Source organism: Taudactylus pleione, unplaced genomic scaffold, assembly GCF_031769625.1.
Source record: "Taudactylus pleione unplaced genomic scaffold, aTauple2 ptg000278l, whole genome shotgun sequence".
In the NCBI taxonomy this organism is placed as follows: Eukaryota; Metazoa; Chordata; class Amphibia; order Anura; family Myobatrachidae; genus Taudactylus; species Taudactylus pleione.
In genome coordinates, this window is record NW_028284680.1 from 7590206 (window position 1) to 7608261 (window position 18056).

Genomic DNA, 18056 nt, shown 5'->3' on the forward strand with positions numbered 1-18056 from the left:
AGCAGACTGAGCAGTGACAGAGAGCAGCTAGAACTGTAGGATACAGCAATAACACAACGGAGCTCAGAGAACTAGCACACAGCTTGCGCTGTGTATAACGTTGCACTGGTAACTAAAGGACTTCCAAACGGCCCTTAAGTACCCAAGGGAGGTGCATGATTGGTTGCTAGGACTCCCAGGATAATGCTGTGACCGGATAGGCAGAACAGGTCACATGCCCAAATCCAAGATGGCGGCGCCTAGCAGCTGCCTGTCATGAACCACAGCCTGCAGTCCAGCCACCATCCTTCAGGACTCACCTGCACCCGCGCACCACGGGAAGCCAGTACCCCCGCCGAAGGGACCCCGCAAGAGCGCCCGGACAGGTAGGGTCTGCGACCTCTGGCGCTGCACAGGCCTGTTCGTGACAACTGGGATAACCTAATGAAGATTTGAAAATTATACAAAGAAACCTTGATGAGCTTCTAAAGTATTCCCTACATGTAAGTAGGGTACGCATTCATTTTCTACCTAATCCCTTTACCTGTCAAGCTGACACCTTGCGAGTAAATAGCGTGTGAGGAGAATAGATACCCAGATGCAAATATCCCCACTTGCGAGTTGGGGTGCGCTAATACTTATACCATCTTGGGAAATTGCTATAGGATTGAAAGAATCATCCGTGCTCCTCACAAACACTGAGAAATCTTTTTCTGTTTCTTTTGCATCTATAATATGGAGAACATCAGGAAGTTTTGAACATTAAACAAAGGAGACAGTTGACATCTCCAGAACGGACTTACTTCATACATGCCTACTATCGATTCCCACCTATCGATTCCTACCTACCTATACACTCTAAAATAATTGTCGCTGTTTAGCGTGATGAGTCGCATAAATAATAATAGCTTTCAGACTTTGATTGTGGTTTCAAAGCACAAAAAGTTATTATTGAACATAAAAACAGATAGTTACACGCTGTGATCTAAATACAATTAGTGCAAATAAATTATACAGACCCCAGGTACAGTCATTACATACACAAGCGCTCTGGATCCAGATCCCGGCATCAAAGTAGAAACCTCCGTCAACAGCAAAGCAAAAAGACTAAAAATCCAGTTTCAGAGAGCTCACAAATATACCCTTACAGAGATAGGCAATACAATAGAACAGGTTGGCATGATTCCATTGGTTCTTCTTCCTGGTTCTTCTGTTATAGTATAGTTCATAGGTCAGTTCGTATGGACACAATCCAGCCTCCAACAGCTCTTTGGGTCCTGTTTCCTGCTGCATAATAATCTAAGCTGGCTACATTACAGAGTACATTTTAATGTTTAACTCTCTATGGTCCATAGTTTGCAGACACATGTTGTGATCTTCTCACCAATGATACCGGAAATCTGCAAAGACACAGTGGATCAGAACAATACCAAACACGGTCTGCTTACCATGTACTAAACCTTAGATATCAAATAACATTTATTTCACAACATTACTAATACTGAATAAACCTTGAATATTACACTTTAATGCTAGGGAATCTTTTTACGTAAGTGTGCAGTGTGTAAGTATTTGGGGTATTTGGGAAAAGATGCTAGTTAGCGTTGTGCGACTACGTGTTTGTGGAGTACACCATGGTATGTGTTTTGCAGGGTTGATCATGTTATATGTTTCAGTGACTGTCTGTATTCATTTAATGGAGACTTTTAACATCTTTCTATTGCGTGGGAATCGTACGACGCTAAATAATAGCATCGCCGTATGTACTTATACTGGGCGAGATTCACTAAAATGGCGCTGGGCGGCCAGTCGCAAAATGGCGTCTCATTGCCATTCGCAAAATGGCGTTGTGCAGATTTACTTTTAAACCGATTCTGTCTCAGCCAATTATCCGGCTTCGACACTACCCTCCCGGTTTTCGCGGGAGGCTCACGATTTTCGGGTAACCCCCCGCACCCCCAGAAGGGTAGGCATTTCTCCTGCATTCTGCCCACTTCCTAGTAAAGTGGGCAGAATTAGGAGAATTTCCGCGCTGGTCGCGGGTGTCCGTGGAGGGGGCGGGGCTTAATGCCGCAATTCACGTCATGTAGCTCTGCTCCCTATTTAAATGTAAGCCAATCGCGGGCATTTTATCGCGAGGGGGCGGGCTTAATGATGCGATTTGCCATGCCCCGCCCCTGTCGCCACCCACCTGCCTCTCCTCCCAGGGCTTCTCCCGGGGAAGAGACAGCAAAGGTAGGCATCTATGACTTACTTTCTGACATACAGAAAAGGATTAAGTATTTCCTAATTTTTTTATATTTGCTGATCTTTTGTATACCCAGCACCATCTAATGTTCAAAATAATTTTTGTGTGTGTTTTTTGGCAAGAGTGTAGTGAGACTCTATATTTTGTATCACAGGGGGCTGCAGGTTTTGCGCACCAAAACATAGCCATTTCTATCATATACTCACACATAGACACACTCACACTTAGACACTCACACATAGACACTCACACATAGACACACTCACATAGAAACACTCACACATAGACACACTCACACATAGACCCACTCACACATAGACACTCACACATAGACACTCACACATAGACACACTCACACATAGACACTCACACATAGACACCTTCTTCTCTAGCACTTCTATGACAGCCTTCACCTTCAGAGCTGTACTGTGTATGGCGAATTGTGTTGCTAATTGTTACTTGTGTTCTGTTTATATTTTGGTTACTGTATTGTAGTGTAATGTTCTGTGCACCCTTTACTGTATGTACGGCTTTGCGGACCACTTGTGGCGCCCTATAAATAAAATTTAGTAATAATATACACTCTCACACATAGACACTCACACATAGACACTCTCACATAGACACACTTACACATAGACCCACTCACACCTAGACACTCACATAGACACACTCACATAGACACACTCAAACATAGACACACTCACACATAGACACTCACACACAGAGACACACTCACACATAGATGCACTCACACATAGACCCTCTTACACATAGACACACTCACACATAGACACACTCACACATAGACACACTCACACATAGACACACTCACACATAGACGCACTCACACATAGACACACTCACACATAGACACTCACACATAGACACACTCACACATAGATACACTCACACATAGACCCACTCACACACAGTGGCGTAACTAGGGCAGGGCGAGCAGGGTGCGTGCCCTGGGTGCCGTGGGACCGGCGGTGCGGGGGGGCGCCGCCAGCCACGGTCCGGCCCACCCTAGTTAGCCACCAGTGTAGCGCCGACCGTAGTGAGTGCGGTCAGCGCTACACATTTACACAGGACCGGCGCTAGGCTTCCAGCGCCGGTCCTGTGCTGCACACCTGAGCCCGTTCCCTCCCCCTGAGCGCTTGCCCAATAGCGCCAGGAGGCGGGCTCAGGCTGTGCATAACACACGCATCGCCGCCAGCGCTGGCGGCGATGCGTGTGTTAAACAGCAGCCAATGACAGTCAGATAGACTCTCATTGACTGCTGCAGCACCCACTGCAAGAGCCGGACTTCCGTCCGGCTCCTGCAGTGGGTAATGGGACTGACGTCATGACATCATGACGTCTCTCCCATTATGCTGAGCGCGCCAGCCCGGGAGGACTGGGGCGCAGCGGCGGCGGGAGCGATGTCGCGGTCCGGAGCAGCAGCGTGGATTCAGGTAAGTATATTTTTACATATTTTTTTTTAAAAACCTGTCAGCACTACTGGGGGCACAATGGGGGAGGGGGGTGGCTACTACTGGGGGGACCTCTAATGGGGTGGGGGCACAACGGGGGGGGGGGGTACTACTTGGGGCACCATTATTGGGAGGACCTCTACTGGGGGGGCTATTACTGGGGGAATCATTATTGGAAGGACCTCTACTGGGGGGGGGGCTATTACAGGGGGCACTTAATCGGGAGGGGGAACTTCAACTGGGGACCACTACTTGGGGGGGGGAACTACTACTGGGGGCATTATAAAAGGGGCCTACTACTAGGGGCACTGCACTGGGGGGACCACAACTGGGGGCAATAACAGGAAGGACCACTACAGGGACCACTGGATAGGGGGGGTCACTACTGGGGGCCTGCATCAGGGGGACCACCCACTGGGGGCACTGCATTGGAGGGGGGGGCTACTGCTGGGGGCACTATATAAGGGGCTTACTGCTAGGGGCACTGCGGGGACCACTACAGGGGGCACTAGATAGGGGGGAATCACTACTGGGTGCCTGCATAAGGGGCAGGGCTGTCTCTTCCATTGGGCTTGCTGGGCAGTTGCCCAAGGGCCCGAAGCTTCAAGGGGCCCGCCAACCCGCCCCCCTGCAGCCGCGGCCAGTTGGTCAATTTTTTATATTTTTAAAAGCACTGTATTCCATATCATAGTATTATATGGTATTATTGCAGCAATAAGCCCCGTCATACTGAGATTTTGTCATGTTATAATTATAGGATTGCGCAGTTATTTGATATTATTGCAGCAATAAGCCCCGGGCAGTGTGAGAGAAATGACTGCTCATACATGGCAGCCTATCTCCAGTGCTGCAGCGGGATATTGATTTACTTGTGGGGATCTAAAGGTTTAATTTTATTGGCCATTTAATTTTTTTTCCCGTGAATGGGTGGGTAGGGGCCCCAGTGCATTGCTTTGCCCAGGGCCCACACTGCTGTTAAGACAGCACTGATAAGGGGGACCACTACTGGGAAAACTGCATGGGGGGGGGACTACTGCTGGGGGCACTATATAAAGGGCACTGCATAAGGGGATACCACTGGGCGCACTGCATTGTGGGGACTGCTACTGGGGGCACTGCATAAGGGGGAACACTACATAGGGCACTGCATTTGGGGGGACCACTACTAGGGATACTGTATAAGGGGCACTACTATGGGCCTGCATAAGAGGGACCACAACTGCATACTAGGGATACTGTATAAGGGGCACTACTATGGGCCTGCATAAGAGGGACCACAACTGCATACTGGGGGTACTGTATAAGGGGTACTACTGGGGTTAAGGTGCATATGGATAGGAATGTTCAGCTTGAAAATAAAGGGGTGTGTCATGTTGACACGCCCCATTTTTAAGTGACCACACCCATTTTTTTCCACGCACGCCTTCGGCGCGCACAGCTCTGGATGTTAGGGGGGGGGCTACCTTTTCAAATTTGCCCTGGGCTCCAATTACCCTAGTTACGCCACTGCTCACACATAGACACACTCACGTAGACACTCACACATAGACACACTCACACATAGACACCCACACATAGACACTCACACATAGACACACTCACACATAGATACTCTCACATAGACACACTCACACATAGACACACACACATAGACTCACTCACACATAGACACACTTACACATAGACACACACACATAGAAACTCTCACATAGACACACTCACACATAGACACACACACATAGACGCACTCACACATAGACACACTTACACATAGACACCCACACATAGACACCCACACATAGACACACTCACACATAGAAACTCTCACATAGACACACTCACACATAGACACACACACATAGACGCACTCACACATAGACACACTTACACATAGACACCCACACATAGACACTCACACATAGACTCACTCACACATAGAAACTCTCACATAGACACACTCACGCATAGACACACTCACACATAGACACACTCACACATAGACACACTCACACATAGACACACTCACACATAGATGCACTCACACATAGACACACACACATAGACCCACTCACACATAGACACACTCACACATAGACACACTCACACATAGACACACTCACACATAGACGCACTCACACATAGACACACACACATAGACCCACTCACACATAGACACACTCACACATAGACACACACACATAGACCCAATAACACAGACACTCACACATAGACACACTCACACATAGACACACACATATAGACACACACACATAGGGCTTGATCCAATTAGGTGCAAATTGCAAGTAGCAAGTTTGTTTCTTTAAACTCGCACACTTTGCCGCGAAGCACACTCTCGAGATTCTCCAATCTAATTAAAAATGCCTATTCGCACTACTCGCAGCGGAGGGGTGTGAATTGACTGCCAAATGAGATTTTCAATAAATGCATGATAATGTGGGGAGACCATCCTGGACCCCCCAAAATGGATAATTTTGTTAGCAGGACTGTATAGACGGCTGTTTGTGGGCATCAGGAAAGTACTGTACGTTTTGAAATGGTGTCAAATGGCTGATTTGTGCTTTTTTTAAAAAATGCAAGAAAATGATAAAAAAACAAACTGTTTTCGTTTAATCTCAAATTAATTAAATGTAAAATGCAAAAAAAAGTTGGAAAAAGGGTGATTTTGGGGTACTTTGAGGGCACATTGAAAAACTGAATAAAAACTCTAAAAACAATTATCTTTCAACTAAAAAAAATATTGTAATTAACTTTGGGGTGCCTAAACTAATAAAAAAGTTGATTTTGGGTAATTTGAGGACATTTATACTAAAAAAAATAGTTAAACTAATTTAAAGCTTCCAAATACCTAACTAGTCATTAGGGGGGGTGTCCAAGGGGTTCAGCACAGGGCCCCGTCATTTTAACCTTAAAATAATGATTTCCCCCTCCATCTCTCACACTCAGGGAGGTGGAAAGATGCAAATTCAGGGCCTGATTCAGTGGCGCTCGCAAAAAGCGAGCGCTCGCTCTGAATCAGGGCGGACGCTTTTTTTTTTTGGTCCGGCCTCGTGGCCGCTTGCTAAGCTGTGGGTGACACTACAAACGGGGCGCCTGTCGATGTTGATCGTTTTGTAGGCGGGGAGGGGAGGTGGCTGTCCGAAGGAACGCCTGCCATTTGGGGGCGGCCCTGCTGACATCACGAGTGATGTCAGTAGTGAGCTTACGGCTCTATTAGAGCCGGAAGTTCACTGGGGCTTGCGGAAGACGAGACCCTACCACAAGGGTCTCGTCGCAAGCCCGATGGGCGTGACCATCGCAACCATCACCTGGCCGCTCGCAAAAGCTGCCGGACTCAAAAAAAATAAATAATCACCCTTCAGACCTGCGAGCTGCGAGTGGGTCTGAATCAGGACCTGAGTGCACAGTTCTGTAGGTTGATTTAGGAATAAACAGAGTATTGTTATTCAAATAACAAATTATTGTCAATTAACTTAATATAGTTTGTTGCCCATGTTAAATACCTTTTATATATAATGAAATATTGTTTCTCCCCTGTATACTATTGCAGTTTAATTATTCAGAATGGATTTTAATTATAGCCCTGTACCACTAATTAAAAGGGATCTTGTCTCAGTAGAATTTGTAATCGCTATTACTATCGCTATTACTATCGCTATTACTTAACATCAATATGAGTCAATGGGGTAAGTTTACTAAATGTTGGTTTAGAGTCTCGAAACCAAAACCTACGGTAACCGACAGACATCGCCGTAGTGCAGCTGTCAAACAAAAGTTGAATCATTTTGAAAGAGTTAATTTTTTTTTTAAATGAGCGCGGTCCCTCTCCCACCCCAAATCCATAACCAGCCCCAGACCTCTCAGTCTGGGCTTATAAGGGAAAACGGCGTGGGGTTCCCCCTTTTTTCCTATGACCTGCACTTGGCTGTGGATGATGACATAGTAGGGGGGCACATAGCATGGGGTCCCCCTGCCATCACATTAACCAGCCCCAAAACCGGTCAGCCCAGGGAAGTCCCTAACCTTAAGTCTCCTGGGGGGGCGCCTAACCCTAACCTCCCCCTGGGTGTGCCTAACCATAACCCCCCTTCCCCTAGCCTAACCCTAATCTCCTGGGGGAGTGACTAGCCCTAAGTCCCCCCCGGGAGCCCCTAACCTAACCCTCCCCCCCTGCAGCTGTCCGCGCCCGGCCTACCTTTGATCGGTAAGCCGAGTGTCGGGCTCCCGGCGTAGGTCAAATGACAGGCGTCGGGATTTCGACTCCTGTCATTAGACACTCGCTGGGATTATGGCATTTAGACCATCGGCATCCCGACTGCATACCGTTTCGCTGTTGATTTTTAGCTCTGCATTACCATGGAAATATGGTTATTAATGTATGCTAATAATAGTTATATTTTAAGTATTATTTTTGTGCAAGTTCAATGTGCGCTCTACTTAAGTGACTGTCGGTCTACGGACCTTGGCCCTCATTCAGAGCCGTTCGCTATTTGCGGTCGTTCGTTCAAAAACAAGGGGTGGCTATTCAAATGATCCGTTCGCAAATTGCAGTCTGTTCATGCCTCTAAGTCTGAACGAGCGAGCAAAACATACGCTCGTTTATTTGTTAAAAACGCCCCCTGGCCGCTCGCACCATACGTCATGTCCGCTATTTATTAGATTAATCGAGTACATCGACCAGCGTATGAACTGCTCGCTATTCTTGTGGTTGGTGTTTGCTACCACAAATTTGCGAGCAGTTCTGGCTAGAAAATAACCCAGTGACGTGGTCAATGACGCTGCTGTATTAATTATGCACACCCATAATACGCCCGTTTTGACCTTTAAGCACGCCTGCGTTCGGATCTCCACTCCCCATTTTCAAGCACCTTCCCCTGTTACCACCCACATACGCCTCATTCTGTCACTCAAAATAGCAGGCACTCGCTATATAGCGTACAAACGATTTTTGGCCGCACTGACTGGTTCGCGCATGCGTACTAAAAACCGTACGCATGCGCAGATGTGCAAACATCGCTCGGAACGAGCGTACTGCCGCTAACGAGCGGCTCTGAATGAGGGCCCTTGTTCAGAGTTGTAGACAAACCCGATGGTTTACTTACAACTCCGATGTTCGGTGATATGTGCAGATCTGTGTCATAATTGACAAGCGGCGGCCCTAGGGGTCGGGGAAGGGGCAGCACCATGGAGCATCCCAGAAAACGGGGGAGTGTCGGACAAAGACACAGATCAATTGCGTGACCATCGGACATTTAGTAACCCTCAGATGGTAGCACCTCTTGTTATGTTATAAATCAGGGTGTGCAGTCCAGCCCCCCTACACTTTTTCCTCTGTATGTGTGTGTATATAATGTACACTGAAGGTGAGACTCCTCCTGCCTGGTCTAGCACCCCTTCCACCTGCCCCTAATGCTGGCCACACACATAGCGATATTTTACCCGATCAGGCCGATTCCGACACATTGGAACGACAGATCGTGTAAAATATGGCCAAATCCTCAGCAAATCGTGAGTCCCCACTCACGACCACGATGCGATGCGCGTCCCCGCTGGTCGCACATCGCATCGTCAGATCTGCCGTGCAGTAGGGCAGATCTGACAATCTAGGAGGCGCTGAACTGTGACAGTCTGGATGCAGGAGAGATCGTTTGAAGATTGGACACCAAATTGTGTGTGCATATCGTGTGCAGAGCTGCCAGGGAGTGTTTCAGGGGAAGTCGTGCACAAATCGATCGTGTGCAGATCGCCATGTGTGAGGCCAGCTTAAGTGTTTTTAATCAGTATAGGTCCTTGTATTGCAGTCTACACATTGGGAATGGGCACTATTATAGGTAAATCCTAGATAAATTTATATAATGTGTCAGTATTAGGGATGTTAGGGACAAACCTGATGCGGTCACCATGACGTGGTAGGTGGGCATTCATTTTTGTGAAAGCATGTGCTAAGAACCTGATTTATACTCCATGTTAATTGTTAGAGTTTATTATAAATGTTTTGATTATCAGTATTCTTAGTGCTTAGAGTGTGTGCACCTGCATTTTATTTTTCCTGCGTGGCACTACAAGTCTCAGGTTGTGCAGTCCATCGTCCCATCCTCTTACCTCTCAGGTTACTGAGGATGTCCGGCCAAATCATGCTGTTGGAACCAGATAAGCCGCGCCCAAGGATACAGCCACCGGCTTTGGCGCCTCCAGGAAACGGGGCCGACACAGTTACATCAGCAACGTGGGGGTCACTGCGGCATACTGTATGTCACCTGGCGTTTCTGTGTGGCAAACTGTGAACTGGGGGCACTACAGTGTGTTTAATACATTTGTGGTGCTGGGAACACTGTAGTTACACATTATAATACCATTGCCAGTATTATTTGGTTGGGACCCCCACAGCACACTTACCGACTTTTAGTTCCCTCCTTCCGGGAGGGAGTGGGCGGGCTTCCATGGCAGGGGGCGTGTAGCGGCAAAAGGGAGCGTGACGATGAAATGACGCATCATTGGGGGCGGGGGAAGGGGTGTGACAGTTCGATCGTATCATTGTGGCCCCGCCCCCTCTTTACAATGCCGAGATTAACGGAATTGTGAAGCAGGGGGCGGGGCCACAATGACACGATTCAGCGAGAATCGCGTCACCGGCCAGGTGGCTGGTGGCCGGGCGGCTTGCCTGCCTTTCGTGAGGCTCCTGACCGAATCGGGAGGGTAGGCAAGTATGTCCCACAGGCTAGGTGCGCAGGGCCCCCACAATCCTTAATCTGGCCCTGCCCTAAAAGAAACAAAGTTTGTAAACTAGGGATAGAACTTAAAGTTCACTTAGAACAGGGGTGTTGTGCCAGTGCCAGAGTACAAATATCTCATCCACTACTAGGTGACACCACCAACTCACCCACCCTGACTCTCCAAACCACCCACCTGGATCTCGCAGAGGACAGGTTTACAAAGTCAGCATTTGTGAGTCAGATACACAACCCTACAGGCAAGCCAGGACTGGTCTGATGCCCGCAGTCATCACGTCAATGATCCTCTTCCCAGGAAAGCACCTGCTGCTGTAAACACTACCACCGTCACCTGCAGGTCTGGAGCTGCTCCCAGGTCAGGTGAGTGCTGTCGGGTTTTTTTTTTAAAGCTTTCTTCATTAGGGTGTTCCATGCCTCCACCTAGCATGTGTCAGGGAGGAAACAAAGCACATTGATTACACCTTATAGATATAGGCAGCACTCGCACAGCCATTCTGCAGCTCCCCACAGCCGACCACCACATGCAGGTTAAGGTAGGTCCAATGCAGGGATCCATCTCCAAACTGACCCAGTATCCAGCTCCTGAGCATCCTTTGGTCCAATTATGTTATCATAGAAGGGGGGGGGGTTTCCCTGCCCCCACTTCTAATGACCAGTATGGAAACAAGATCTTAGTAAGGTTACACGGTTACACTGGGGGCTCATTCACATATGTGCACTGGGAACATAGATAAAAATGCGTGAGAGCTAACATGCATTTATTATATTTATACTATATATATATATATAGTAGGTTGATTGTTAAATAAACCCTATAAAAGTGCTGATGCAGAGGGAAAGATCTCTTTATTATGTGGCCAGGAAACAAGATTCAGGAGGTGGAATTATGTTGAATAATTTTTCTAATGAAATTAAACTAAGCAGCATGTTTGTAGTAAACGCTTAATATTTGATGGTAAATGGGGACATAAACTAATACAATTATTAAAATGCTTTCTATTAATAGTGACGACTGTATACATGTGACAAGAGTAAATCACTGTTACTTAAAGCAATGGTACAAAACCATTTTACAGCCGGCACCCTAAGTGTCAGTGTGTCATTGTCCTGGGACCCCAAGTGTCAGTGTATCATTGTCCTGGGACCCCAAGTGTCAGTGTATCATTGTCCTGGGACCCCAAGTGTCAGTGTATCATTGTCCTGGGACCCCAAGTGTCAGTGTGTCATTGTACTGGGACCCCAAGTGTCAGTGTGTCATTGTCCTAGGACCCCAAGTGTCAGTGTGTCATTGTACTGGGACCCCAAGTGTCAGTGTGTCATTGTCCTGGGACCCCCAGGTGTCAGTGTGTCATTGTCCTGGGATCCCAAGTGTCAGTGTGTCATTGTCCTGGGACCCCAAGTGTCAGTGTGTCATTGTCCTGTGACCCTAAGTGTCAGTGTGTCATTGTCCTGGGACCCCAAGTGTCAGTGCATCATTGTCCTGGGACCCCAAATGTCAGTGTGTCATTGTCCTGGGACCCCAAGTGTCAGTGTGTCATTGTACTGGGACCCCAGGTGTCAGGGTGTCATTGTCCTGGGACCCCAAGTGTCAGTGTGTCATTGTCCTGTGACCCCAAGTGTCAGTGCATCATTGTCCTGGGACCCCCAAGTGTCAGTGTCTTATTGTCCTGGGACCCCGAGTGTCAGTGCATCATTGTCCTGGGACCCCCAAGTGTCAGTGTCTTATTGTCCTGGGAACCCGACTATCAGTGTGTCATTGTCCTGGGACCCCAAGTATCAGTGTGTCATTGTCCTGGGACCCCGAGTGTCTGTGCATCATTTGTCCTGGGACCCCCGAGTGTCACTGTATCATTGTCCTGGGACCCCAAATTTCAGTGTGTCATTGTCCTGTGTCAGTGTGTCATTGTCCCGTAACCCCAGGTGTCAGTGTGTCATTGTATGAGACCCCCCAAGTGTCAATGTGTCATTGTTCCGGGATCCTAATGCTGGCCATACACGCTACAATTAGCGTGTGGGGGGCGACCGAGGGTGAAATATTGCTAGGTCGGGCATGCTGGATGCGATACTTCCCGGTAAACTGTCGGCCGCATCGGGCAGTGTATGCCCAGCGCGGCCGACAGACAGACATTTCCTGTGTTCCTTCCTACGGAAGGAACAGGGAAATGTCTCCTCCCCCGGGGGCGGAGCGCGGATGTCGGGCTATACACTGTGAGATTTCTCTCACAGTGTATGCCGGCGACTTCTGCGGCTGGCAGCCGGCCAGATAAAATGTCTGTCGGTCTGACAGACATTTTATCTGGTAGTGTATGCCCAGCATAAGTATCAATGTCTCATTGTTTCATTAATGGTACTGGCATCCTTCCAACCTGTATTCATATTTACATAATCCTGTATGTAACTATTATCCACTGTAATCCCTGAACCATATAATTACAGCCACCCACGTTTATAGTAAAGACACCTATAATGCCGTATATGAATTTGTTAGAGGAAAATGGATGGATGTTGCAGTAATGAATTACAAGCCTGTGCTTAAATAAATTATAAGTATCTCCAATGTACTGCAAGTAACAATACTTTATTAAAACAGCACATAAAAACAATACAATATAATAAATGAATCCAATGCTGACAAGTGATTATAACTGATTATAACTGATTAGGTTCATTTAGATGCACTACTGGTTCCTCTGCATAAGCTCAGCGAATACGGGGTTACGTCGTGGTACACAAAGCATGTCGGGTTATAAGTACAGTCTCTCAGCCTGATTCATTACATATCGCAATTACAACCGTGCACGCAGATCGGTCGATGGTGCGTACTGCGCATGCGCGAGTCAGAATTGCGATTGCTCTGCGTTCACCTACGCAGATACAAAGCCATCGCAGACAGAGGGACGGGACGTCAGCGTTCGGGGGCGGTGACGGAGGAGTGGTCGGAGAAACGCAGGCGCGCCTGTCCGTTTGACGGCATACACAGCTTGTGTATTCACTGCATGCGACGAGGTTAGCAATCTCTGAGTAAGGTCAGACCTGCTGTGATTGTGCCGATGTTACTCAATGTTCCCGATGTATACGCAGGAGTGAAAGGTATTACGGATGTGTGAAAACGGTAGTGGGCATCTCTATGCTGGCTTTGGGCATATCTATACTATGCATCGCATTCCGGATATCGGTAAATTTGGCAGCATCACATCCCCCATAGAAACCTAAGGGGGCGGCGGGTGCCAGCAGTAATGGAGGAATCACAGCAGGTATCGGAGATACCTGCTGCGGTCCTTCTTTAATACATTTGGGGGATACTTAGTATTTGAGGTAAATACTAAGGATTTGAGGATTATACCTCAAATACACTTTGATTAATGGGCCCCTATACATGAAATCAGATGGGTCCATCATGAAGGCTTATAGCCTGGGCTGGTAACCGTGAGGGAACTCCACGCTTTTTTGTAAGGCAAAACCTGTAGCTCGCTCTGCCAAGCTGGGCTGGTCTGACTATAACAGGGAACCTTGCAGTGTGTGGTCTCTCTGTCATAAATCATAATATGTTCCAGCCCCAGCCTGGAGAGCTGGCCCCACAAACAGTGTTCTTACCAACCCACCCTTGCCCAAAAATCTAATATGACCGGCGATGAACTGCAGTGGAGCTTTTCCTTAGCAAGTGTGTGTGCCATGGTAATGTAAGAAAAACATTTAGTATGTTTGTGTTACTACAATATTGACTTCATGAAAAATCGTTGAGAAATATAACATTAATATGGCTTTAGTACAAGCCTGATTGCAATGTACAGATATTAACAAACATATACAAACATACAAATCTTGCCAAAAATAAAAAGTTGTAAATCTCTCTCCCTCCCTCTATATATTTTACTTCCACCCCTAATAGCGCAAATATAATCTTAATTAGTTGTTGGTGTGGGCTTCCTGTGGGTTTAAGATCCTGGAACACTAATCTCAAAATCAAAAATAGGTCCAGGTAGATAAAACTACAAGTGTGACTCACAAATGAAAAATTTTATGTCAATGTTTTATATACCTTTATGAGATTCTATATTTTTTTTTTACTATTTTAAGTATTGTTTGTCAGAACAGTCCATTGTCCTGGTGATGATTGGATCAAATCACTTCAGAGAAAGTCTGTGACATTCTGATTAGATTCTGTTTTCCCAACAATAATGTGTTACATGATGCAATGTTATTTCTTTTATTTTTGTATCATCAGAAAAAGCATTATGGTACATCTGCAGCACAACCCACTTACGCAAAATGTTATTCATGTATGTTTACAGAGGAGATCTATAACAATATTTAGGTTAATAATATTATGCGTTATATATTTTTGAATCTATCATTTATGAGACATAGAGAGGGACAGATAAATATGAGGTAGATAGATAGATAGATATGAGATAGATAGATAGATAGATAGATAGATAGATAGATAGATAGATGTGAGATAGTTACATATGTACAGTATGAAATAGATTTGAGATAGATATGTATGAAATAGATTATTATTATTAGAATTATTATTATTATTATTCTTTATAGATGTATTATTATTTTTATTAATATTATTATTATTATTATTATCCTTTATTGAAAGAAAAATAGATATTTTTTATTGTTATCCCTCATAGATAATAATTATATTATTATTATTATTATTATTATTATTATTATTCTTTATAGATAATGATTAGCCTTTATAGAATTATTATTATTATTATTATTATTATTATTATTATTATTATTATTATTATCTTTTATATATAATTATACTTTATATAATTATTATTATGATTACTATTACCCTTTATATATAGCTTATTATCCTTTATAGATAGATAATTTTGAAATAATTGCATATGCATAATTTATTGTTATTATTATTATTAATAGATAGAATATTAGACAGATAACATATATATGTACAGTATATACATATAGACAGATAACGTGTGTGTATATACAGACACACATGCAATTGTATATAGACAAAAATCCCAATAGTAGCATCTCATGAATATTTTATTTTCCAGTCATTCATCTCTTTCCCCAAAATGAATGAGCGTGGAAAAACGTGGATGTGGTCCATCGTTGTGTTAACGCTACTGGCTGTTATTGTTGTGGGGGCGACATTAATCGGGGTATATATGACACAGAAGCATACTGAAGCGGTGAGTAAATCAGAGAATATACAGGGAATATCGGACATTCGGCATTATACCTTCCATACACAGTTATCTTGGTTGCTAGTTTGGACTCTGTATTACTCAGGACCTTATCATGTCCTTGTAGCAGACACTTTCCTTGGCCAATAACTGCACCACCACCATTTGTCTGACCGAAGTTTAGACCTATCTGCTCTCCAGATCTAGTGGAGTTACAGTCATGTGCAAATTTGGACTAATCCACAGCAGCCTATTGGTAATCAATATGATTTGTGTGTGGGAATCTAGACTGTCTGATTGATTGTTAGGGTTTGCTGCAAAATGACGCCAAAAGGTTATGCAGGTAGATAAACCCAAAGAAGGGTCTTTAAAAAAAAGAAAATGCAGACAATGTAGATGCAGAATTACTATTTATGCAAAAAAAATAAAAATACACCTTTGGCCACTGACGCATGATCCACTTGCTTCAATTAGATAAGTGCACATTTCATACATAATGAGCACATGATGTCACAAAGCAACGCATGCAATGTGAGGGAATATTGTACTGTGGGCCTGATTCAGAGCGGCCGCTCGTTCGCTCCGAGCGATGTTCGCACAACTGCGCATGCGTATGGGTCGTAATGAGCATGCGCGAATCAGTCATTGCGGTCGGAAATTGTGTGCTCGCAAAATAGCGAATGCCTGCTACTTTGAGTGACAGGATGAGGCGTTTGTGGGTGGTAACAGGGGAAGGTGCTTGAAAACGGGGAGTGGGGATCCGAACGCAGGCGTGCCAAACGGTCAAAACGGGCATTTTAAGGGTGTGCATAATTAACAAAGCAGCGTCATCGACCACGTCACTTGGTTGTCTTTTAGCCTGAACTGCTCGCATGATTGCGGTAGGAAAATGCTACCACAAGCACTGCGAGCAGTTCATACGCCTTTCGATGTACTCGATTAATCTAATAAATAGAGGAGATGACGTATGATGCGAGCGGCCAGGGGGCATTTTTTTAAAAATAGCGAGCGCATATTTCGTTCGCTCGATCAGACATAGAGGCGTCAACAGACCACAAAGAGCGAACGCTCTATTTAAATATCCGGACCCTTTTTCTGAACGAGCGAGCGCAAATAGCGTCCGGCTCTGAATCAGGCCCTGTGTTCTTAAATGATCTGTAAGATGTTTTATGAAACAGTTTCACTGATCTTGTATCAGAGGGTTTGGCTTGTTATTTGGAAATAATTATTTGGTTATTTTATGATTCAATAATATAAAATAAAACATTTTATATTTCCTAGTCATTTACGGTTTATATTGTATTAGTTTTTTCACTCTCCTTCAGACTTATAACAATACTATATAATATTTTTATTATAATATTATTATTATCATCATTATTAATATATTATATTATTAGTAGTATTATTATTGTTAATATTATGTAAAAAAGGAGACAGATTTAACATGCAAAAAAAAAAAAAAAACATCTTGCAAAATTAATTTATGACACATCACCTTATTCCAGGGTTTCAATGCTCCCCAACAGTCCAGGATTTAAGGATGTCCATGCTTGAGCATAGATGGTTTAATCAAGCCTACTACAGTACTAAATAAGTCACCTGTGTTTAAGCAGGGTATCCTTAAAACCTGGACTGTTAGGGTTATATTTACCAAAGTGCGGGTTTTTGAAAGTGGAGATGTTGCCCATAGCAACCAATCTGATTCTACTTAACATTTATCTAGCACCGTCTAGAAAATAACAGCTACAATCTGATTGGTTGCTATGGGCAACATCTCCACTTCTAAAAATCTGCACTTTAGTAAATATACCCCTTAGAGTGCCATGACGGGTGAGTTTGGGAAATCCCTGCCTTATTCAGGGATTTTAACTATAGAATATGGGGGAGTTGTAAAGAGTGGGTAATTCGGGAAGTTGCAAATAGCAACCAAACAGCTTCTATCTAGCATTTATCAAGTACAGTCTATAAAATGAAAGCTAGAAGTTGATTGGTTGCTATGGCAACTTCTGCACTCTTTAGAATGCTAGTTAATACATCTCCCCCCAACACTTTAAACCATATGTGGCCTCCATACTCACCCAGCGGTGTTAGACCAGAAATTCCATGTGCAAATAATGGTGTACCTGCCCATTTTGGCCTCTAGGTGGTGGAAATGGCCTTCCTGTCCAAGAATGGGGAGAAGGTCCATCAGACGGTCATGGTCAATAATGAGAAGAATGTGGCAGCATTTTATGTCAGCGCCAACAACGACTCATCCACAGTTCTGTACGACTACAATCATGTAAGTGATTAGCGGCCCCTCTACATGCTGACAGTTACTATGACAGGGTAGGAGTACAAAGACATTTTGATTGTTTTGTTAGTGAGAGATTAAAAAATAGTGACAACATAAACCTAATAATAATAAAGCTGCTGCATTATCTCT

At 44.9% G+C, this 18056-nt stretch overlaps 1 protein-coding gene across 3 annotated transcripts in view; it reads left to right on the forward strand.

The window, feature by feature from the left end:
* LOC148513519 (surfactant protein C-like) overlaps positions 1–18056 on the forward strand; it is a 144408-nt gene that overhangs the window by 117801 nt on the left and 8551 nt on the right. The window contains exons 1-3 of one of the 3 annotated variants that reach the window (XM_088481869.1): positions 10776–10811; positions 15497–15634; positions 17775–17912. In XM_088481869.1, the coding sequence (XP_088337995.1) occupies positions 15518–15634; positions 17775–17912 (255 nt within the window). In that variant the 5' untranslated portion in view covers positions 10776–10811; positions 15497–15517. Of the gene's footprint in view, positions 1–10775; positions 10812–10926; positions 10985–15496; positions 15635–17774; positions 17913–18056 lie in introns of those variants that run through there. The other 2 variants (XM_088481868.1, XM_088481866.1) reach the window with 2 other exon arrangements.